The sequence below is a fragment of the Oncorhynchus tshawytscha genome, linkage group LG22, assembly GCF_018296145.1.
Source record: "Oncorhynchus tshawytscha isolate Ot180627B linkage group LG22, Otsh_v2.0, whole genome shotgun sequence".
In the NCBI taxonomy this organism is placed as follows: Eukaryota; Metazoa; Chordata; class Actinopteri; order Salmoniformes; family Salmonidae; genus Oncorhynchus; species Oncorhynchus tshawytscha.
The window spans coordinates 17,551,530-17,576,611 of NC_056450.1; the positions used below are offsets into that span (position 1 = coordinate 17,551,530).

Here is a 25,082-nt window from a genome sequence, read left to right on the forward strand (position 1 = left end):
GTTTCAGAAACAATGATTAATAGGCAGCTCAAACTAGTTTAATTCAAACATTATTGGATTCAAATACACAGATTTGTGAACAGCCACCCACAACAACCACAATCCGTAAGGCGTAAATAGCTAAATGAGAGAGCAGCAGTGTGAATCACATCAATGCGCTATGTAGATAACAATAAGTAATATCTGTATCGCCGTAGACTACACCACTGCTGTCATCCTTACCTCCAAGTGTTTATTTAAGTTGTATAATCTATGGATGCCGACAGCAGTCCCACCATTGGAAGACATAGCTTGGACGGTTAGCCTACAAAAGCCTATTTCTTCTCTTTTCCCACGATCCATCAAACCCATTTGGTGTGTCATCATAGTGGTCACTGAATTGTGGTCAGATTCGCTCAGGTGGAACAAACTTAAACTTGCTCCTTTTTTCAATGCTGATTTAAATGTCATTGAGAAAACAGAGAAGTGTCAAAGATTTTTGTTATTTTGTTTTTATTTTTTACAAATATCCTTTCTGAATTTAAAAGTAATCCTTAAAGTAATAACATTTTTCAAAAGTATCTGTAATCTGATTACAATGTTTTTGCTGGTAACATAACGGATTACAGTTACCAGTTTTTAGTAATCCATTACATGTAATAGATGACATGTAATCCATTACTCCACAACCCTGGTGCTTAGGGTTGTTGTCCTTTTGGAAGGTGAACGTCGGCCCTAGTCTGAGGTCCTGAGAGCTCTGGACCAGGTTTTCATCAAGGATCTCTCTGTACTTTGCTACGTTCATCTTTCCCTCGATCCTGACTAGTCTCCCAGTCCCTGCCGCTGAAAAACATCCCCACAGCATGATGCTGCCACCACCATGTTTCACCGTAGGTAGGGATGGTGCCAGGTTTCCTCCAGACGTGGCACTTGGTATTCAGGCCAGGAATCTTGTTTCTCATGGTCTGAGAGTCTTTAGGTGCCTTTTGGCAAACTCAAAGCAGGCTGTCAAGTGCCTTTTTCTGAGGAGGCTTCCGTCTGGCCACGCTACCATAAAAGCCTGATTGGTGGAGTGCTGCAGAGATGGTTGTCCTTCTGGAAGGTTCTCCCATCTCCACAGAGGTACTCTGGAGCTCTGTCAGAGTGACCATCGGGTTCTTGGAACCTCCCTGACCAAGGCCCTTCTCCCCCTATTTCTCAGTTTGGCCGGGCAGCCAGCTCTAGAGAGAGGTCTTGGTGGTTCCAAACATCTTCCATTTAAGAATGATGGAGGCCACTGTGTTCTTGGGGACCTTCAATGCTGCAGAAATGTTTTGGCACCCTTCCCCTGATCTGTGCCTAGACACAATCCTGTCTCGGAGCTTATGGACAATTCCTTCGCCCTCATGGCTTGGTTTTTGCTCTGACATGCACTGTCAACTGTGGGACCGTATATAAACAGGTGTGTGACTTACCCAAATCTTGTCCAATCAATTGAATTTACCACAGTTGGACTCCAGTAAAGTTGTATAAACATCTCAAGGATGATCAATGGAAGTAGGATGCACCTGCTCTCCATTTCGAGTCTCATAGTAAAGGGTCTGAGTACTTATTTAAATAAGGTATTTAATTATCTTTTTTTTTTAATACATTAACAAAAATGTCAAATAACCTGTTTTCACTTTGTCATTTTGGGGTATTGTGATGAGGATTTTTATTTATTTAATGCATTTTAGAACAATGCAGAAACTAACAATGTGGAAAAGGTCAAAAGGTCTTGATACAACCCTATTGAGCTCTTTATTTAGGCTAAAGAAATGATGGCCTTTGGCCCTATCCCCTTTCTTATACCAAACTGTGCCATCCATCTGTCGTGTCCTACCCCCACTCCCCTCCTCTCTGCTGTATAGCAGGTCTGGGCCAATGTCAAGAGTCCTTCAGGCTCTGCTTCCTGCAGGTTCCCATTAGCATGGTGCTGCGAGCTGGAAAATGATCTGCTTTGATTCCTCAACCAAATAATTGTCCGTAGCAAAACGCGCTGGGGTGGCATTCGGTGGGGTATAAGTAAACTCGCCAAACTTCTATTTCACGCAGGTCAAACCTGTCCTGTGTGTTCAAGAAGTATCCTGCAGGTTTAGCTTTAAGCTGTATGTCCTAGCTGACCAAGATAAGAGGAGTGGAATTGAAGTCAGTGGTGCGGTGGGATAGATAGGTCTTCACCTGTTCCTCTCAGCAGGGAGGGTCAGGAGGGTTAGAGATCTGACCTCTGCTGTGCTGCATGTTACTGGCGGGGAGTCTACTTTGATGTCTTTACCTGCTTTGTGATTGCTCAACCTTGCACTGTGTCGATTCCGGTTTAATTGTGGTGTGTTTGTTGGGTCTCTCTGCAGACGGAGAAGGGCAGCGCCCTCCATGAAGCAGCTCTCTTCGGGAAGACTGACGTGGTGCAGAAACTTCTGCGTGCAGGTCAGACACCGATGCCTCCAAGACGCAACACAGCACATTTCTAGAACTGGCGAATAATGCAGATATATGGCATAAAACCCTCTGCTCATTTGTCACTCCTCTCCTAATCCCCTGCTCTGTCCTCTATGTCTCTCGTCGTGTCTCCGTTTGTCCTGCTCCAGGGGTTAATGTGAACATGGTGGACAGCAAGGGCCTGACAGCGCTGGACACTGTCAGAGAAATGCCCTCTCAGAAGAGCCGACAGATAGCAGCTCTAATCCTGGGTAAGAAGTACAGATATCATTGGTTCCCTATGGGACTTAAATAAAGGTTACCTTGACCACAAACAGATTTGTTTGTCTCACTAATGATGTAATTTGAATGACCTTTTCTTCCGCAACTCTCTGCAGGCCATATGTCAGGAAATCCCCCTGTTTTACACTTGCCTCCTCCCCCTGTCCCTCCACCTAATGAGAGCCCTAGCCTTCGGAAAAAAGGTATGTCATAGCGATACAGGAAACCTTGAGTTGAGTGAGCAGTGACGGGATATGGTGTTTAACACGTAACCACCAGCCAAGGCTGTGTGCTGGTGTGAAGCTGTGCATGTCTACCTGTTTTTGGATTGAGCGTCAATATATTAAGACGCGTGTGTGTGTTCTAGGTGAGCTGGGGGTGGTAAGTGAGCTGATCTCAGGGCTGGCCCCGGGGCCTGAGGAGGAGAGCCCGTATGAGGCTCTGTTCGAGGCCACTTCCTGTCACTCTCTGGACAGTCTGACCAGTGGCAAGTCCTCCGACAGGGACTCTGGACGACCTGATAGTGAAGCCGGAAAGGTTTGTCTGGAACTGCGTTACACTACAGAAACACACAACATGTGACAGAGATTTTGAGTCGATGGGCATCTAAATACTTTTCCTCCACTAGAGGGCAATGGTTCTCTGCATGTAATTGTTGTTGAGTTGAGTGGACTGGATTTACAAATCTTCCTGTCAGAATTTTGACAGCATATTTCTTTAAAGACCAAATCTATGTTTGAATTCAAGGCTCCAGTTCTCATCTTTTCAGCCAACCTTGTAGTTCAAGATAATGTGTCAAGATAATGTGTCAATCTAATGTCTGAGCACAATCACTGATTTCATTCTCTGTTTGCCAATTACAGAAAGACCGGCTTGCTCACCAATCCCAGCATGCCCCTGGCCAGGAAGAGGAGCTTAACTCAGAGGTCAGTATCTATGGTCATTACAGCTCCTCTTTGAAGGACTATGTTGCCACTTCTATTGGCCAGAGTTTTAATAGGCTTTATCCAGAATGTCACTGTTGGCATGTGGCGTGAGCAAATGTTAGTCAGCCGCTTAGAATGTCAGTGATGCTGCGGACGCCACCCCTTCCTGACGATTCTCTCCATGTCTGCTCAAATCACACAAACCCTTCATGAATATTAATCTGAGTGTGGCTTTGGTTAGAGGAAGGAAGAGAAGAGGGGGAGCGATAGGGGTGAAGCGAAGCGGAAAGGGACTGGTTATGGGAGAGAGGGAGCAGACTCGATCTATTCAGTGGCTGACAAGGGGGTAAACATGGTATCATGAGACTGTTGTGGAATCATGGAAAGTACTGCCAGTGTTGGGATTATAGGATGGTGTTCGTTTTAAATACCCTAGTGCCCTTAGTCACACCCTTTATTTAATGGTGTCCTCTTAAAAGCTAGGGTTGTGTTTACCCAGCCGTACAATAACCATATATGCACTCCACCCTCTGTGGTTTTGGGGTAATTTTGGATAATTTTCTAAAAGTGATCAATTATTTTGAGCAGCCCCATATCCCATAATTCCTGCTTCTTTAGTGTGCTATGCATGAGCTCACGAAGAGTCTCACAACAACCATTAGAGGGTGCTGTGGAGGGACTTTTACATCACTGTAGGAGGCACCAGCAACACAGCCTGAGAAAAGTATTGATTAGCCTTATACAAATGATAATGAGGCTGTGTTGTTGACCTGCCTTCCCTCTACCTACAGGCCCTGTACACTAACAGCAGCATCGAGGAGAGAGGGGAGGAGGAGGTGGATCACACGTATGAATTGCTGCTCTCCGCCCAGACAGAAGTCCCCCAGTCTGCACAGGACCCCCCATCACAGAAATGTACAGGTAACAACACACTGACAGTGGGACAGGGAGTGTAGAAAACGGTTTGGATATTCCAATTCCCTTCATGTTTCCTGACGAATGGCAGTTTATCCAGGCCCTCCGCCTGGAGAATAAGAAACACTTGCTAACCTTTCCCCTCTCCCCCATCCCAACCACTCACAGCCCTCCCTGGTGCGTTGCAAAGTGTGACCCCTCATTCTTAACAGGATTACACCAGGGCTGGAAAGGAGCAGGGGTCAGTTTCCAAACTGCTCCCTAAACCCCTCCTCTTTTGCTCTGTCTGGAAGTAACCCTGTCCCCTAACACAGCTATGGTTTAACTTCATCACCAGTAGGACAGAGCCAGGAATATGCTGCTTACGTATGATATCCTACTCAAAATCAAATTACGTACATAGTTTACAGCATGTATAAATGGAGCAGTGAAATGCTGCGTGCTAGCTCCCTCAACATTTGTAGTCATCAGGATGGTCCATGCCATATCGGGTGACTCATTCCTTAACTTTTGAATGACACCGCATTTCATTGGATTAAAGGGGATTGAATTAACAGCTAATTGGAGTCCCTCCCTGTTGATATAGATGTTTTAACAGTCCCCCATGGTTTCTGTTGTCACATTCATAATAAATGAATAGGATGTCATTAAACATTGTCATAGGAATGAATGTGGCGGGTCTAATTGCTGATGTAATCGCGTTTCCTTTTACGTGGATGAGACTGTTGGAGAAAGGATGACGTCCAATCCTTAACTTGCAGTCCTCCGTAATGTTGTTAAGATTTTAAATAGGGGGCTTCCCCAGTGGTGCAGCAGTCTAAGGCACTTTCTCGCAGTGCTAGAGGTGTCACTACAGACCCGGGTTTGATCCTGGGCTGTATCACAACCGGCCGTGATCGGGAGTCCCATAGTGCAGCAAACAATTAGCCCAGCGTCGTCCAGGTTAGGGGAGGGTTTGGCTGGGGGGGATTTTACTTGGCTCTTCGCGCTCCAGTGACTCCTTGTGGCGGGCCAGGCGCCTGCAGGCTGACCTCTGTCGTCAGGTGAACAGTGTTTACTACGACACATTAGTGCGGCTGGCTTCCAGGTTAAGCGGACGGGTGTTAAGAAGCGCGGTTTGGTGGGTCATGTTTCGGAGGACACATGACTCAACCTTCGCCTCCCGAGCCCGTTGGGGAGTTGCAGCGATGAGACAAGATCGAAATTGGGGAGGGAAAAGGAGAAAAAATACAACAACAACAAAAAGATGTTAAATGTGTTGGTTGGAGGAAGGTTTGTTTTTGATGGCTGCTTCATCGGCAGCTATTCTCTCTGTTTTAAAATGACTGTCTGAGGTTTGTCTGACCATGGTCACCAACACTACCCATACTACCATATGCATGAAACATTATCTTTATTGTACTTCCCTTTCCTATTCACTTTGTATAATATCATCCCCGGAAATCTTGAGATGAATTAAATAGAAATGAAATGATATGATATTAATTGACTGCCTTACTCATGGTGACCTAACTAACTGCTGTCTGTCCTGTCTCCCCAGATGAGAACGCTACCTCTCAACAGTCTTCCAACAGTCTTCTACCTCAGGTATGACCTGCTGTGCCTCTCCTCCTTCTCTCATCCTTCCATCTTTTTCCATGCAATCTGTCATCTGAGTCACCGTAGAAATTGAGATTCCAACAGCAGGCTCTAGCTTGCCTGTGCTCAGAGTATGGAACACTGACGAACAACAAGTTTATTTACAGCCAGCTAGCTACATATGTTTCCCTCAGTCACACACTACTTTCATCTCAGTGGCACAGAGCACGACATTGACCTAGAGCACGACATTGACCCAGGGCACGACATTGACCCAGGGCACGACATTGAGCCAGGGCACGACATTGACCCAGGGCACGACATTGACCCAGGGCTACAGAAAAGGTCCCTTGGCTCCTCCACATGCTTTGACATGTTTCTCTAAACATTTATTTTCCCTGTATGGTGCTGCTCCGTGGGAGGTGTAAATCTCTCCACATACAGGTACTTCATCAGGCAATATGGCTCCATGACCGAGGTCCTCTGTCAATCTCTCTGTTTAGTGACTCTGTAGCCGACCCTGGCCCCTGAGACTCCTGGAGATTTACAGCCTCACCCTCGCTCCTCTCCGTTCTCCATCTCTTTTAATTCCTCCTTTCCTGAGATGTAACTCGAGGTCCCTATGAAGCTGCCCTTTCTATTTATGATCCTATCATATCTATTCATACTGCCTTTTCATTTTTATTATCCAGTTAGCTGCCACAAGGTTTTATTTGCGTTGCCCTCTCCTCCTATAAACTGTAATCACATCGGTTTTATTCCCTTTTGGAGAGACTGTCCGTTTGCTGCCTAATTATAAAAAACAAGTCTCAGTGGCTGGCTGGCTGGCGTCCTTTGTCTTCTAATCAACAGCCAGCCATCTGAGGCTATCATCCATATTAGGTATGATGATGCACGGCAACTGTCGCTGGCGGCGGTAATGGAAGCAATCACTGGAACGCTTTCTTCACTTAATATCAGAGTGTGGGGTGAATTAGAGCTGTGGTAAAAGTCTGATTTGCTACTGTTAGTGTTTTTATTAGGATCCTCATTAGCTAGTGCTAAAGCAGCTATTCCTGGGGTCCAGACAAAACATAAAACATGACATAATACAGTACATTAATCGAACAGCCCAAAGACAGAACCACATACAGTCATGTGAACAAGTAAGTACACCCTTTGGGAAGTGGTCTTTTTTTACCCCCTCGTATTTGGACACGTGGATATTTGAGCTAAATTTGAGCCACATTCATTGATAAAGGAAACCCAATTTAACAAAGCACACACACACACAAAAATGTACGTTGAAAAAACAAAAATGCAATTTCCTTATGCAGAACAAAATTGTACACACCTGCCTTTACCATCACCTAAAATGGCAAAAATTAGGATCAGGTGCACCAAAACAGGTGCAAGTTATTAGGAAATCATTATAGTACCTTGGGGGGGTCCAGCCTTCCATAAAGATTAGAAATTTGGTCTGTTTTGGTCTTAACCTTATGGGTGTGTGGTAAGACATCATGCAAAGATCAAAATACCTCAGAGGCCATCAGAAGAAAGATTATTGATGCCCGTGAGTCTGGGAGGGGTTACAAATCCATTTCCAAGCAATTTGAAGTACATCGTTCCACTGTCCGACAGATCCTCTACAAATGGAGTAAATTCCAGACCACTGGCAATCTTCCTAGGAGAGGTCGTCCCACCAAATTCAGCCCAAGATCTGACCGAAAGATGCTCATAGAAGTCTCTGAACCCCAGAGTAACATCAAGGGATCTACAGGCCTCTCTTTCCACAATCAATATCGAAGTGATTCGATGAGTCAACTGTCAGAAAGAGACTGCACAAACTTGGCCTAAATGGGAGGTCAGGAAGGAAGAGGCCTCTGCTCTCAAAAAAGAATATCAAGACAAGACTGATGTTTGCCAGACAACACCTGGGTAAAGACCAAACTACTGGAACAATGTGCTCTGGACAGATGAGTCAAAGGTGGAGTCGTTTGGCCGCAATGCCAGACGCCATCTTTGTTGAAGACAAACACTGCCTTTGAACAGAAGAACCTCATACCGACCGTAGAGCATGGAGGCGGTGGCTTTATGTTTTGGGGCTGCTTTGCTGCCTGAGGGCCAACTTGGAATCATTTCGTCAACCATGAATTTCATATTGTACCAGAGAATTCTTGAGGAGAATGTGAGGCCATCTGTCAAAAAGCTGAACCGTACATGGATCTTGCATCGGGACAATGATCCAAAACACGTAAGCAAAGCTACAACAGAATGGCTCAAAAAGATGAAATGGAGGGTTATGGAATGGCCGAGTCAAAGCCAAGATCTCAATCCTGTCAATGCTGTGGGGGGGACTTGAAGCGGGCCGTGAAAGCAAGAAATCCCTCCAACATGACAGTTGAAGCAGTACTGTAAAAAAGAGTGGGGAATTCCTCCCAGTCGATACACTGTAAGACTGATAGACAGTTATAAGAAGTGGCTACATGAAGTTATTTCAGCCAAAGGGGGCAACACCAGCTATTGAAGCTAGGGGTGTACTCATTTTTTTCCTCACTATGGAATTGCATTTCTGTCGATTTTTGATGAATAAATTATTGCAAAGTATAATATTTCAGTTTAATTAGGTTACCTTTCTGTCAATAGTGTTGAAGAGAAGATTACATGTCCATCTGTCAAAATATTTCCCAAAAAATACAACTTTCCAGGGGGTGTACTTACTTTTTCACGTGACTGTACATTTAAAGTTAGAATACCCGCTTTCATACATTTATGCCTTAACATTCCATGTATCATGTACTCATAATCATCATCAATGTTAACGGCTATACTACAGCCATTCATTTTCACATACATTTTTTCCGTACATGCTCTACATGATATCCATGAGATCTACATCTCAAAGCTCCAGTATTCTCTAGACATCAGGAAGTCTCACGATACAATAACAGCAACAGTCCTTGTACTTTCAGCTGACTGAGGCCAATATTATCAACAGATACCGTATGAACGTTGAATCACACATTCAAGTCTAAGATCCTTAGCATAAACAGATGCTGGCAGGATCATGTGTTTACCATCCTTGGTCCTTCCGTCGGACGCCAGTGTTCTGCATCATCACATGATGCTGTTGGATGTAAACGCAACACTTCACTCACTGTGCTGGCAGCGGTGAATGTGTTGGTTTTAGTTGTAATTGACAGCTGTCACTGTGCCCATCTCTCCACTGGTTTCCTCCAGCAGCGGAAGCCCACTGCCCCTAGTGACCTCCGACCTTCAGGCCAGACGGGCGACACCCTGAAGCTCCCCGGACCTCCTGTGGTTGGGCCGGGACGGACTGGCCTCGGCCTTACTGGTGGTGAGTTACACCCCTCCACATGCTCTACCTGCTGGACGCCAGGGACCTGACATGGGAGGTTTGTTTCTGAGCTCCACATTGACCCTGTGAGGCCTTGAACCACAGTGCCCCAAAACCAAATCTTACAGAAGTAATTACTCACTGCTATACCCCTGCTATACCCCCAGGTCATAAGCAAATCTGTGCTCTCGGACTCTGAGGAGCCAAAGGAGAGAGGCAAGTCGCTTGAGGAACAAGCCTGACTTTGCCAAACATAACCCATGCATGTCGCTCTAACTGTAATGTGAGAAATGTATTAGCATCTGACTGCAGCGTGAGATTGGTTGGGTTGGATTAGTGCTGCCTGGAAATTCCAGAGGCTCAGCAGCTCTGGGTCTGGATTATGCTTGTTTAGAACAGGTTGATTGACATTCAATGGCTAGCCAGCTGCAGAAAACTAGTTTGATCTGTCACCATATTCCAATCGAAGAACCCCCGCCTACTTACTTTAATACAGTACAAGTAAAACAGCATGAGATGATGGGACAATTTCTCTTATTCTCTTCCCTCTAGTTCTTTGTTTATCTTGCTGCCTTTTCCTGTTCTCTCACACCATAGAAGACTCATACAGGTCCAAGCTGGCAATAATCGTACACACAACACAGACACATACCGACACATAGCCACTAAGCATGCTGTTTCTGTGACATGGATGTGTGCTGTTTGGGGACTCTAATTGAAATAGAAGTGGGCCCAGTCCCTCTCCATTTCCATCTGAAAGCAGCTGCCTCTCAGGGATGGGAATTAGGGCTCTGCTCACGCACCCTGCTACTCTCAGCCGCCTCCCGTCACGTCTCTCCCCCTCCACATTGTGTGTGTATGTGTGTAGACTGTTCTCCCTGCCACCACACGGCAAGCGATACCGGAGCTCCAAGTCTAGGTCCAAAAGGCTCCTTTAACAGCTTCTACCCTCAAGCCATAAGACTGCTAAACAGTTAATCATACACCTGGACTATTTACATTGACCCCCTATTTTACACTGCTGCTACTCACTGTTTATTATCTATGTATAGTCACTTTAACCTTATCTACATGTACATTTGACCTCAATTATCTCGACTAACCCCTGCCCATGCACATTGACTCGGTATCGGTACCCCCTGTATATAGCCTTGTTATTGTTATTTTTATTGTTACTTTTTTCAACTTTTGTTTATTTTTGTATTTTTTAAAGCATTATAATATTTTCTTGAGAAAAAAACTGCATCGTTGGTTAAGGGCTTGTAAGTAAGCATTTCATGGTAAGATCATGTTGTATTCAGTGCATGTGTCAAATCCGATTTGATTTGTATGATGGAGACATACTATGTCAGCAGCAGAGAGGGATCAGAGCACCTGTCACACACACTTTGCCTTGCTCAGCAGGAAGGAATCTCAGAAGATGTCCAATAGATTCCACATGCTTCCTGTTTCACAGGCATCTTAGCATGCATAGTGCATTATGCTTGGTAAAATTTCACATACCCCATAGTGATAAAGTTATCCGCCATAGTCATAACAATATCCCATGACTATCAACACATACATGAGAGGCTAGCATCACTAGATAGATATGCTAAGGTCTTAGGGCATATCTATTTTGTGAAAACCACATACAGTGCATTAGGAAGGTATTCAGACCACTTTTTCACATTTTATTGTTAGACTTCTTCTAAAATGGATTAAATCCCCCCCCCCCCTCAATATACACACAATACCCCATAATGACAAAGCAAAAACAGGTTTTTAGAAATGTTTCGACATTTATTAAAAATAAAAAACTGAAATATCACATTTACATAAGTATTCAGACCCTTTAGTCAGTACTTTGTTGAAGCATCTTTGGCAGCGATTACAGCATTGAGTCTTCTGGGGTATGACGCTACAAACTTGGCACATCTGTATTTGGGGAGTTTCTCCCATTCTTCTCTGTAGATCCTCTCAAGCTCTGTCAGGATTAATGGGGAGTGTCGCTGCACAGCTATATCCAGGTCTCTCCAGAGATGTTCAATCTGGTTCGTCCAGGCTCTGGCTGGCACACTCAAGCATTTTCAGAGACTTGTCCCAAAGCCACTCCTGCATTGTCTTGACTTTGTGCTTAGGGTCATTGTCCTGTTGGAAGGTGAAACTTCGCCCCAGTCTGAGGTCTTCGAACCTGAGTCGTCTCCCAGTCCCTGCCGCTTAAAAACATCCCCACAGCATGATGCTGCCACCACCATGCTTCACCGTAGGGATAGCGCAAGGTTTTCTCCAGACGTGACGCTTGGCATTCAGGCCAAAGAGTTCAATCTTGGTTTCATCAGACCAGAGAATCTTGTTTTTTCATGGTCGCTGCCGCCTCTAGAGATGCAACTTCTCTCATCGTCACTCAATGCCTAGGTTTACCCCCGCTGTACTCGCACCCTACCATACCCTTGTCTGTACACTATGCCCTGAATCTATCCTAATGCACCCAGAAATCTGCTCCTTTTATTCTCTGTTCCCAAAGAACTAGACGACCAGTTCTTATAGCCTTTAGCTGTACCCTCATTCTATTCCTCCTCTATTCCTCTGGTTATGTAGAGGTTAACCCAGGCGCTCTCATTTGTTGACTTCTGCAACCGTAAAAGCCTTGGGTTCATGCATGTTAACATCAGAAGCCTCCTCCCTAAGTTTGCTTTACTCACTGCTTTAGCACACTCCGCCAACCCTGATGTCCTAGCCATGTCTGAATCCTGGCTTAGGAAGGCCACCAAAAATTCTGAAATTTCAAGACAGAACTGCTAGAGGGGGCGGAATTGCAATCTACTGTAGAGACAGCCTGCAGAGTTCTGTCATACTATCCAGGTCTAAGCCCAAACAGTTCGAGATTCTACTTTAAAAAAAAACATCTCTCCAAAAATACGTCCCTCACTGTTGCAGGTTATTATAGACCGCCCTCAGCTCCCAGCTGTGTCTTGGACACCATATGTGAATTGATTGCCCCCCATCTATCGTCAGTTCGTCCTGCTAGGTGAACTAAATTGGGATATGCTTAACACCCCAGCTATCCTACCATCTAAGCTAGGTGCAATCTCACACAAATTATCAAGGAACCTACCAGGTACAACCCAAAATCCATAAACATGGGCACCCTCATAGATATCATCCTGACCAACTTGCCCTCTAAATACACCTCTGCTGTTTTTAAACCAGGATCTCAGCGATCATTGCCTGGTCCCCGGTCAAACGACCACCCCTCATCACTGTCAAACGCTCCCTAAAACACTTCGCCTGGGTATCCTGGAAGAATATTGACCTCCTCCCGTCAGGAGGTTATGCCTGGTTGTTCTTTAAAAGTGCTTTCCTCACCATCTTAAATAAGCATGCCCCTTTCAAAAAATGTAGAACTAAGAACAGATAAAGCCCTTGGTTCACTCCAGACTAGACTGCCCTTGACCAGCACAAAAAACACCCTATGGTGTACTGCACTAGCTTCGAATAGTCCCAGCGATATGCAACTTTTCAGGGAAGTCAGGAACCAATACACACAGTCAGTTAGGAAAGGCTAGCTTTTTCAAACAGAAATTTGCATCCTGCAGCACTAATTCCAAAAAGTTTTGGAAGTCTTGGAAGTCCATGGAGAATAAGAGTACCTCCTCCCAGCTGCCCACTGCACTGAGGCTAGGAAACACTGTCACCACTGATAAATCCGCGATAATCGAGAATTTCAATAAGCATTTTTTCTACAGCTGGCCATGCTTTCCACCTGGCTACCCCTACCCTGGCCAACAACTCTGCACCCCCCCGCAGCAACTGCCCCCCCCACTTCTCCTTCACCCAAATCTATACAACTGATGTTCTAAAAAAAGCCATTCAACACTCCAACTGCTCTTAAATTGCTAGTAAAACAAAATGCATGCCCTTCAACCGATCACTGCAGGCACCCGCCCAACTAGCATCACTACTCTGGACGGTTCTGACTTAGTATATATGTGGACAACCATAAATACCTAGGTGTCTGGCTAGACTGTAAACTCTCCTTCCAGACTCACATTAAGCATCTCCAATCCCAAATTAAATCAGAATTGGCTTCCTATTTCGCAACAAAGCCCCCTTCACTCATCCTGCCATCATACCCTCGTAAAACTGACTTATCCTGCCGATCCTTGACTTCGGCGATGTCATTTACAAAATAGCCTCCAACACTCTACTCAGCAAACTGGATGCAGTCTATCACAGTGCCATCCGTTTTGTCACCAAAGCCCCATATACTACCCACCACTGTGACCTGTATGCTCTCGTTGGCTGGTCCTCGCTACATATTCATCGCCAAACCCACTGGCTCCATGTAATCTATAAGTCTTTGCTAGGTAAAGCCCTGCCTTATCTCAGCTCACTGGTCAGCATAGCAACACCCCGTAGCATGTGCTCCAGCAGGTATATTCCACTGGTCATCCCCAAAGCCAACACCTCCTTTGGCTGCCTTTCCTTCCAGTTCTCTGCTGCCAATGACTGGAACGAATTGCAAAAATCACTGAAGTTGGAGACACATCTTTAAGCGTCAGCTGTCAGAGCAGCTTACTGATCGCTGCAGCTGTACTCAGCCCATCTGTAAATAGCCCACCCATCCAACTACCTACCTCATCCCCATATTTGTTTTTGTTTTTCTGCTCGATTGCATACCAGTATTTCTACTTGCACATCATCTGCACATATCACTCCAGTGTAAATGGCTAAATTGTAATTACTTCGCCACTATTGGCCTATTTATTGCCTTACCTCTTTACTTCATTTGCAGACACTGTGTACAGATTTTTCAATTGTGTTATTGACTGTATGTTTGTTTATCCCATGTGTAACTCTGTGTTATTTTGTCGCACTGCTTTGCTTTATCTTGGCCGGATCGCAGTTGTAAATGAGAACTTGTTTTCAACTGGCCTACCTGCTTAAATAAAGGTGAAATATATATTTTTTTCAATAAATAAAATTAGCTGCCTTTTGGCTAACTCCAAGCGGGCTGTCATGTGCCTTTTACTGAGGAGTGGCTTAAGTCTGGCCACTACCATAAAGACCTGATTGCTGTAGAGATGGTTGTCCTTCTGGAAGGTTCTCCCATCTCCAGAGGAACTCTGGAGCTCTATCAGAGTGACCATCGGGTTCTTGGTCACCTCCCTGACCAAGGCCCTTCTCCCTTGATTGCTAAGTTTGGCCGGGCAGCCAGCTCTAAGAAGAGTCTTGGTGGTTCCAAACTTCTTCCATTTAACAATGATTGATGCCATTGTGTTCTTGGGGACCTTCAATGCTGCAGAACTTTTTTGATACCCTTCCCCAGATCTATGCCTTCGACACAATCCTGTCTCGGCTGCGCTACGGATAATTCCTTTGACCTCATGGCTTGGTTTTTACTCTGACATGCACTGTTAACTGTGGGACCTTAAATAGACAGGTGTGTGCTTTTCTGAGTCATATCCAATCAATTGAATTTACCACAAGTGGACTCCAGAAACAGCTCAATGATGATCAATGGAAACAGGATGCATCTGAGCTCAATTTCGAGTCTCATAGCAAAGGGTTTGAATACTTATGTAAATAAGGTATTTATTTCTGTTTTCTTTTTTCTTTATTAGCAAACATTTCTAAAACCTGTTTTTGGTTTGTCATTATGGGGTATTGTGTGTAGATTGAGGGGAAAATAGTCATTTAATCAATTTTACAAAATGTGGAAAAAGTCTAGGGGTCTGAATACTTTCTGAATGCACTGTATCTGTTTATCGATTTCTACCTTCTGTGGAGAGTTGCCTCTCTGGCCTTGCACTTAATGACTGGAATTCGGGTGTTCTCCAGAACACACAGACTAGTGAATTTATCTGTCATATGTCACACAATGGATAGTTTACATCAACAATGTCCATTATAAGGTATTCACCTTCTCGGTCTCTGTCACATAATTATACACCTGCATACATAAAAGTTGCCCCTTATCCAATAACGTCAATGGAATCATTTGTTTTCTTCCATTAAGATTGAAGTTAGAATATCAATAGTTTTGCCTCTAGTTCTAAATTGAATTATAACATATGACATACAGAGCTAAGTATGCTCTCCAATCTGAGTAACGAAAAGCAATTTCTCCAAGGGCCTGGAAATAAATGGACTTTGGGCCAACAGACTGTCTGCGACATCAAACATAGCAGTAACTGTAGACTTAGCATGACATCACTTTTAAAACGCTCAGCTCACAAGGCCAAATTAAACACACACACATGTTCTGTAACCAGTGACCTCATCCCTCCATAAAAGCTGTCTAAATATCCGTTTGTCTTTCATTAGGGGTCACTGACTGGCTCGTTGTTTCCAGCCCCCGTCAGACCGTTGGATCGTGGGTAGGATAGTAGTCTGGGTCCCGGGGGTTTAAGGAAAGGCTTCCTGGAGCTGGGACGATAAACCGAAAAAGGATCGACACTGACCGTACCGATCACGTATCGCAGGCATTTTGCTGATATTGTTCATTGCAATAAGTAGCCTGTACTAGAGAAATGTGAAGTTTGAAATGAAATAAGTCTGCTAATATGGGTGATTTGTTAATTAGACATTGATGGCTACAACCATCAAACTAGTAGAAGTACCAAGGCACTCTTCATATAATTGATTATAATGCCTTTATAAGTATGGCATGTTTAATAGAAACAACGTTTTTAAAAACCGACACCTTCTCCTTTCTTTTTGATGACCAATTTACCCCTTTTACCAAAGAGCACCTTCTATCTACCAAAATGTACTATTGTGTACCTTAGTAGCGCTTCCCCTCCTCCTCTTTCTAAAAGTACAAAGTAGTAGTTTAAAGGATAATAAAATAAACTGTGGGCACATTCATTTTTACGAAACATATCATTCTGTTTATTGATACTGCATCAATTCAGGCATTTTATCACAATTTATAAGGAGTTTTGGCCATATCGCCCAGCTCACCACAGTGGAGTATTGTTGAAGGGAGCCATAGCGATTTGCTCATTGGGCGTTCACAATCTCCAGCTTCCAAGGACAGGGTGGGTGTTTGGCTGTGGTCTCCATATGTTTATACGCCCACACTGCCACACATATCTTTCCTAATTGAGCAGTAAGCAGCTGAGCGTAGATGGGCACAGGGCGTTGGTACTCTGCCTCACTGCAATCGGCCTGTAAGCTAAACAGTGTACCAGTGTATCATAGTGTACCAGCTCCTAGTTGCGCTGTATTCATCACCACCCAGCTGACTTACAGGGGGAGGAACTGTTACTCTTTCCCCTGGACAGATATTCATCTCTAACGCAATAGCTCTTTATAGAGTTTAATATATCCCTTTGATAGGTGTTTGAATGACAATGGTATTGGCAACCCTTTGTCCTGTTGAGAGAGAATGCTTGGTGTAACTGCAGTCCTGGTCTATCTGTCCTTTGCTCTGAAGGAAAAACTAAAACAGAGCGACTGGATCACTGCCCCGCTGTTACGTCACTGACACTGTCCCAGTTTCCCTGTCACCAAACACCACGACCCTCTCAACCTGAATGTCAGAGTGGCAGTGAGAACACACACACACACACACACACACACACACACACACACACACACACACACACACACACACACACACAGGGCAGTATGACACAGAGCAGCCCCCACCCTACTCCAACACACAAACACTTACCATGTGACTCCGAAGCCTAATTATCAGAATTGTGGCAAAGAGTCAGACTTTCGAGTGGATCGAGTGATCCCAGAGTTTCCATTCCCGGAGCTGCAGTCAGTGGCTAGTCAGTCCATTGTGGGGCTAGTCAGTCCAGTGTGGGGCTAGTCAGTCCAGTGTGGGGCTAGTCAGTCCAGTGTGGGGCTAGTCAGTCCAGTGTGGGGCTAGTCAGTCCAGTGTGGGGCTAGTCAGTCCAGTCAGCGGCTAGTCAGTCCAGTGTGGGGCTAGTCAGTCCATTGTGGGGCTAGTCAGTCCAGTGTGGGGCTAGTCAGTCCAGTGTGGGGCTATTCAGTCCAGTGTGGGGCTAGTCAGTCCAGTGTGGGGCTAGTCAGTCCAGTGTGGGGCTAGTCAGTCCAGTCAGCGGCTAGTCAGTCCAGTGTGGGGCTAGTCAGTCCAGTCAGCGGCTAGTCAGTCCAGTGTGGGGCTAGTCAGTCCAGTGTGGGGCTAGTCAGTCCAGTGTGGGGCTATTCAGTCCAGTGTGGGGCTAGTCAGTCCAGTGTGGGGCTAGTCAGTCCAGTGTGGGGCTAGTCAGTCCAGTGTGGGGCTAGTCAGTCCAGTGTGGGGCTAGTCAGTCCAGTGTGGGGCTAGTCAGTCCAGTCAGCGGCTAGTCAGTCCAGTGTGGGGCTAGTCAGTCCAGTCAGCGGCTAGTCAGTCCAGTGTGGGGCTAGTCAGTCCAGTGTGGGGCTAGTCAGTCCAGTGTGGGGCTATTCAGTCCAGTGTGGGGCTAGTCAGTCCAGTGTGGGGCTAGTCAGTCCAGTGTGGGGCTAGTCAGTCCAGTGTGGGGCTAGTCAGTCCAGTGTGGGGCTAGTCAGTCCAGTCAGCGGCTAGTCAGTCCAGTGTGGGGCTAGTCAGTCCAGTGTGGGGCTAGTCAGTCCAGTGTGGGGCTAGTCAGTCCAGTGTGGGGCTAGTCAGTCCCGTGTGGGGCTAGTCAGTCCCGTGTGGGGCTAGTCAGTCATACAGCTACAGCTTTGTCTCAACAGCTCCGGCTCATGAAGTACTAGCTAGCAGGGAGGGACAGAGGGGGGAGCTTGACAGGCAGAAGGGGAACAGAGGCACAACCTGGCTCAACTCTCAACCTGTGATTTGATGGCAGAAAAACAGACTTGGTTGGCAGTAATTCCTTGGAGAGAGAGTGAGAGAGAGAACCTGTTTTTGTAAGGTAAAAAGTGAATTGTTTTCAACTGAATCAGCTGTACATAATATGTGAGCAGGGATTGTTTTCATACTATAGCTCAAGGCCGAGGAAGTTCGTTCTGTTTGTTCTCATGTTTGTCTGTCTGTGTGTTTGTGTGTGTGCCCGCACGCACAGTATATGCAGTATGCTTGTTGTCTTGCTCATATCCTGTTTCTTCCTCTGCTGATTTTCTTATGGGATTCCTCGGTGCTGTATAATTTCTGTGGAACCTGACCTCATACAGGGGCTGCAGCTGGTTAGCTCATAGGGATTGAGAGACTGAGAGAGACAGGGATGGAAAAAGTGAATGAACTGCAGAGCATTGAGTAATGTAACAATCTTCCAAGCACCCAGAGAGATGTCAGATGGCTGCAAGCTGGGATTGGAATTCTGTAACTCTCCAAGTGCTACGGACAGCATTCTCTAGATCCGCCTCTCCCTCTTTCCCTCTCTGTTATGCCCGCTTGAAAACAATCACCGATCTGTTTCTGGGGCTGTGTGGGCGTTGTTCCTAATAGCCCTGCTAGATATCTCCCCTCAGTCTCAGTCCGGCCTCCTGCCTCCTCGGGTGCACCACTCCTTACTCCCTGCTTCCTCTTCTTTAGTCTCTCCACCTAACTCTCCTCTCTACTCTCTAGATAACTCCTTGCTCGGCCAGGACCTGGTCGCAGTACCTGAAGTGTTCACAGGCCTCCTGCACGGATCCTCGCCCGTCTTTGACTGTCGGGAGGAGTCCATCAGCAGCCTGCCAGGTGGAGTACTGACACAGTCCAGCCAAGGCCAACAGCCGGCGCCAGCTCCAACAGCACCCGCCAAAGCAACAGAAGCTCCGCCTCCTCCAAACAATCCAATCGACATGTCTGCCGTCCTGACAGACTGTGACCCCAAAGCTATCTATGCCACCGTGTCCAAGGGGGAGCCCAGGGACAGAGACCGGGACATGGGGTCTGGGGCTGTGCCTGCTGGCAGGATGCGCCCCCCTGGGGATTTGAAGCTGGCTCGCAGCTTTTCCAAGTCGGACTCAGACCTGCTGGTGTCACCGCCTAGCGAGGAGGAGGGAGGGCTGGGCAGCCGCAGTGAGTCCGTCTCCAACTGCAGCGCAGCCAAAAAGAGGCTGGAGAAGTCGCCCTCGTTCGCCTCTGAATGGGACGAGGTAAGAGCTCAGCCTCACTGTCAGTTTGTTAGATGTTATTATATGGCTGATGCTGTTGATACAGTTACATGCACTCTACCATAGAAAGAACTCAAGCCCACCAGTACTATAGGCCAGGAATCCAGGGGGAATTCTATACCATAGTGTCTGAAGTGACTCTAGATCTCATCATGGAGCTTCCAGACAGAGTTGGAGGGGTTATGCTGTATTTAACTGCTACCGTCAGGAACATTAGGCATGCATGAGTGATATCCACACAAATCCCTCTCTTTAGCCAAGTTAGCTTTCCTTCATGAAATCATTCATATCTGCCATTTTCTGCCTGACAACTGCATAATAACCCTGCTGGAATAGGAACCCAACCCGGTCTATCACTGCAGTAAGTCATCCTGTTGGTGAGAAGATCATTTTCTTGATTTTATATATCCAGCCATTCAGAACTGAGATAGCCTGTCAGAGGGGCAGATAACGAAGAATAAAGAGCCGGGGAGAGAAAGAGAGCGATTAGAAGTGACGAAAAGATGCGGATATAAAGTGAGGAAGAGCGGAAAAAGTAACAGGATAGAGATAGGCCTAGACAAAAGGTTGGAAAGTGAGAGGAGGAGAGGGCCATTGAGCTGCAGCTCTTTCCTCCATTCAGGACTGACCCCGGCTCCTAGGGTTGCCATGGCGTTACACTCCAACCTAACCTGAGTTCCCCTGGAAATGGACTGTTTATAGAGCTGCCTGGAATACACACACACTCTTTCCATTCAGTATTCTAAAATAGAGCCATTTACAATAATTGTTATCCGCAACAAATTGTAAATGCATGTAACTGCACCATTATGTCATTTTGAGATGCAATCTGCATGGATCGTTGAATCCACCTTACACTTCCCTCTATTTAAGGATTCAGTATTTAAATCCATTGTCTGCAAACTGTCAATGTTACAGTTCCACATGACTCTATTCCCCTGTTCTGTCTGTGGCAGAATCATGCCACGATGCATCTGTGATGCCAGGCAGAGAGAGTTAAGCCAGGGGCTCAAGTAGCAGCCTCTACACAGTGACCAGATCACGTTGCTCTGCGGTCAGTTGGTGTTCCTTTACACAACTCTAGAGGTGGGGTCGATATCTTGGCTCATCTTTTCTGTGGTTAGTATGCAGGTGGCCGGTGCAGAGCCTGCCTGTGTGCCCCCGACCTTGAGTGTCCTGCACAGCAGTAGACTTCTATAATGAACAGAAATATAAACACAACATGTAATGTGTTTGTCCCATGTTTCATGAGCTGAATTAAAAGATCCTGGAAATGTTCCATATGCACAAAAAAGCATATTTTTCTCTTATTTTGTGCACAAATTTGTTTACATTGCTGTTAGTGAGCATTTCTCCTTTGCCAAGATAATCTGTACACCTAACAGGTGTGGCATATCAAGAAGCTGATTAAACGGCATGCGCATTACACAGGAGGACCTTGTGCTGGGGACAATATAAAGGTCACTCTAAGATGTGCAGTTTTGTCACACAACACAATGCCGCAGTTTTGAGGGAGTGTGCAATTGGCATGCTGACAGCAGTAATATCCACCAGAGCTGTTGCCAGATAATTTGTTAATTTCTCTACCATAAGCCGCCTCCAACGTCGTTTTAGTGAATTTGGCAGTACGTCCAACCAGCCTCACAACTGCAGACCATGTGTAACCACGCCAGACCAGTACCTCCAAATCTGGCTTCCTCACCTGCGGGATCGTCTGAGGCCAGCCACCCGAACAGCGAATGAAACTGAGTAGTATTATGTCTGTAATAAATCCCTTTTGTGGGGGAAAAATAATTCTGATTAACCTGGCCTTTCTCCCCAAAGGGTGGGACAGTCTCCTGTGTGGGTGGGCCTCCCATGGCTGCGCCCCTGCCCAGTAATGGGAAATCCATAGAGTAGGGCCTAATTAATTTATTTCAATTGACTGATTTCCTTGATATGAACTGTAACTCAGTAAAATCGTTGAAATTGTTCCATGTTGCGTTTTTATATTTTTGTTCAGTATAGAGGACCCCTTTTCCTGAACTCACCAGGAGGGCTGGCGGAGCAGGAGAGAATTGTTTTTGTTCCATCATCCAAAATAATTGATAATCGACCCCAAGTAGAACCTTTTTGTGTCCCGCCTCCATCTCAACTGAGGGGAATGATAACAACAGCTTGGCGAAAGCTCTATCCATAATGGCACCTTATTCCCTATATATCGTGCACTACTTTTGGCCAGGGCTTTATATAGGCCTAGGGAATAGGGTTGACTCCGACTCCGCCCCAGTATTATAGCCGACAGCTGTAGAGAGGAATTGGGGGGGCAGTCAGTGAGTGTGACACACCACCACTCAGGGAACTGAACCACAGATCATTATCTCAAAACCCTGTTTATCTGAGCCAGTGACACCTCTCCTCAACATACTCACCTATTTAATAGCCCTCATCTAGAAAGTCTATTTTACTCTGACAGAGTGGAGGGTGAAAATGACCTGAAGAGAACAGACTTTTGAACGATGACCCCACTCATAAAATTCTGTTTGCACAGCTGTAAGACAAGACCACTGTAAGAAATGATTACGTAAACCCTACTTTCATGAAGCAACTGTTGAAATGTTTGCTCTGAACGGTCCGCTTCACAACCGTCGTCAAGGTCATTCAGAGTTCACCTTCCAAGTCGATGCGTCGTTTTCCCATATCGAGTTACTTCAGTTGACTAACAAGACTTGCGTGCTCTCTCAAAGTTAACCGTCCATCAGAAGATGCGCGGAATGAACTTTTTCCCATCAGCTCAAAGTGTTCTGTCATGCCAGTCACCTCCAGCAGGCTGTATTACGACGATCACTAAGGTTCTTCTTCCTCTAGTGTAGAGCAGTCAGGCCCAAAGTGGGTAATGGTCACCAGACTGAAACAGCTTGCTGCTTGAATCGTTAATTCCCCCGGCTGAAACTTTCATCAATATGAGACTACTGTATAGCCTCCTGTGAGACAGGAGACGGATCAGACACTACGCTGTAATTACCAACCGTTTGATTAGCAACTCACCTCGTAGGCGTGGAGCTGGGAGACATCAAGTGGCCTTTCCTAGAGGCAGGCTGTGAATGAAGTCATATTAAACCTGGGTGGCAGTGGTGTTATGTACTTAAGTATAAAATACTTTAAAGTACTACTTAAGGAGGTTTTGGGGGTATCTGTATTTTACTGTTTATATTTTTTACAACTTTTACTTCACTACATTCCGAAAGAAAATGTTTACTTTTTACTCCATATATTTTCCATGGCACCCAAAAGTACTCATTACATTTTGAATGCTTAGCATTACATGAAAATGGTCTAATTCACACACTTATCAAGAGAACATCCCTGGTCATCAGTACTGCCTCTGACCTTGCAGACTCACTAAACACATGCTTAGTTTGTAAATGATGTCTGAGTGCTGGAGTGTGCCCCTGGCTATCTGTAACAAGAAGGGGGGAAGAGAAAGGTCCTGTTTGGTTTGCTTAATATAAGGAATGTGAAATGATTTGTACTTTTACTTTTGATACTTAAGTATATTTACTTTTACTCAGATACGACAATTGGGTACTTTTTCCACCACTGCTAGGTGGGAGGACGCCTCGTTTAGGTTCTCTGGGCTACTGAATGCCCTGATCTGTCTTGAATTATTGTACCACCTTTTAAGTAGTGGCGTCTTTGGATATCTGTCTTAGACACTTTTCATGTCAAGGTTACCGAAGATCTTAGTTCCTACAGGCAGGCAACACCCATCATTGCCTTCTTGCTTGTGTATGCACAGGCTCCCTGTCACTCTCTCTGTCACCCCCTCAGCCTGCAGACTGTCAGCTGGTCAGATAGGATCTCTCTTTGTGGTGTAGCAACCCGAAGAGCTGCCACACTGTTGACAGTTTTGCTCAACCACATAATGCAGAAGCTCTGAGCTGCAGTGTTCAAGATAACAACCCAGTGTTGCCTTTCAACGCATCACACGGATTAGCATGTAGCCTATGCAAGTTATTTTATGTGGCAAGAAATAATTCATTTTTTTTGTTGCATTTTTGATGTCCTCGTCATCATGATTATTCATTGACTTTTTAAGTCTATTGAATAGTACATCCATTTTTCTTTCACTAGGAGTGGGTGGACTATTACTAGGGCTGCGGTTCTCTGTCACCCAGGAAGGGTTGCCCTGGGCTTCAGTACACCTGACACATCATCTATTCTACAGTTTTCTTTGAAAGTGTGTCCCGAGATGAAAAAGGTGATTGAAAGAGAAGAATATAAAAAATCCTGCAGTACTCTTCAACCTATTGTAGTCCCAGAGGAGCTGGGTTAATATTAATTAGCTCTGATTCCCAGAGATCTGAACTGAAGCACACAGACTGTGCCTCTCTCTCATATGTTTCTCCTTTCAAGAAAACATCAGTCAGGAAAGTACATTGCACCACACCATTCATGGAAAATGCATTGCAAATGAAAGCAGCAGGCAGGCAATCTAACAAAGGTTGGTTGTTTTAGGAGTTTCCTTGCCCTTTTGTTTAGTATTTTTACAAGTCTGTGAATGGCCTATCCTCTGAAAGTAGGGCACTTTGTCTTCCCCTTTTCTCTGTTGCTGTTTCCTTCCCTCTCCTGTCTCTGTCTCTGTTGCTGTGCGAATGCGAGAAGCAGCCCGGCTAACGGGTGCAGGCGGCCATCTTGCTGGTCACGGCTGGCTGCTCTGGAACACTCTACTGAGCTGTGTGACAGCGTGTGGGCAAGGGGTCCCAGGACACCAAAAAAGCTATTTCTTTGTGTGTCTGGGTCTGCTAACTCTTCCTTTTCTTACATCCTCTTCTCTTTCTCTCTCACACACACACACACACACACACACACACACACACACACACACAAAACTATAGCCTGCCTCTATATGCGAGGAGACAAGGAGATTTGACTTGCATGAGGTCTTGGCCTACGTGCCTGCATTTAAGGGTGTGTGTATCTGTTATGCTGTGTGTGTCAGGGTGGGTGTGTGTGTGTCAGGGTGGGTGGGTGTGTGTGCTTGTGTTTAAGGCGCATGCTAATGCAGGTTTGTCTCGGTCTTGGGATCAGATTGAACATGACAATCCAGGGGCACATTGTGTGGGCCAGTTAGAGTAGACCCACAGATGGGAGGGGAGAGAGAAAGAGAAGAGAGAGAGAGACGTATTGACACGCTAGAGAAGAGGGCAGTCATCTAACAGCCCACTTCACTTTTGCTTCGTTTTCTGTCCCGCTCACCACGGATCCAATAACCACTATGAAGCCAGCCTTTGTGAGTATCAATTATCTGATTTACACAGCGCAGCTCATACGTCTTTTCATTTACCTGCCATTAATAGGGTTGATAAATTGTGTTGTGTAGATCTTTCTTTAAAGGGCCAATCAGCAGTTATAACAAAAACAAATTGTCTCCCCACCACTGTTTCAGTTAAAAGCTGAGTGATGGGGCTGGGGAAGTGTGATCACTCTCAAATTCATAGAAATTCCTGGATGCAAGGATTGACCCATCCATAATATCAAAAAGATTGGTGTTTGTTTACATTTACTTTGTTTACAAACATTGGCGTAAAACCAGCTTATAT

At 45.5% G+C, this 25,082-nt stretch overlaps 1 protein-coding gene across 1 annotated transcript in view; it reads left to right on the forward strand.

The window, feature by feature from the left end:
• The window catches only part of LOC112221962 (ankyrin repeat and SAM domain-containing protein 1A), a 112,469-nt gene that overhangs the window by 53,523 nt on the left and 33,864 nt on the right, over positions 1 to 25,082 (forward strand). The window contains 9 exon segments of the mRNA XM_042303868.1: positions 2,349 to 2,424; positions 2,586 to 2,687; positions 2,814 to 2,900; positions 3,065 to 3,234; positions 3,561 to 3,623; positions 4,415 to 4,544; positions 6,079 to 6,125; positions 9,336 to 9,453; positions 18,968 to 19,482. Of these exon segments, the coding sequence (XP_042159802.1) occupies positions 2,349 to 2,424; positions 2,586 to 2,687; positions 2,814 to 2,900; positions 3,065 to 3,234; positions 3,561 to 3,623; positions 4,415 to 4,544; positions 6,079 to 6,125; positions 9,336 to 9,453; positions 18,968 to 19,482 (1,308 nt within the window).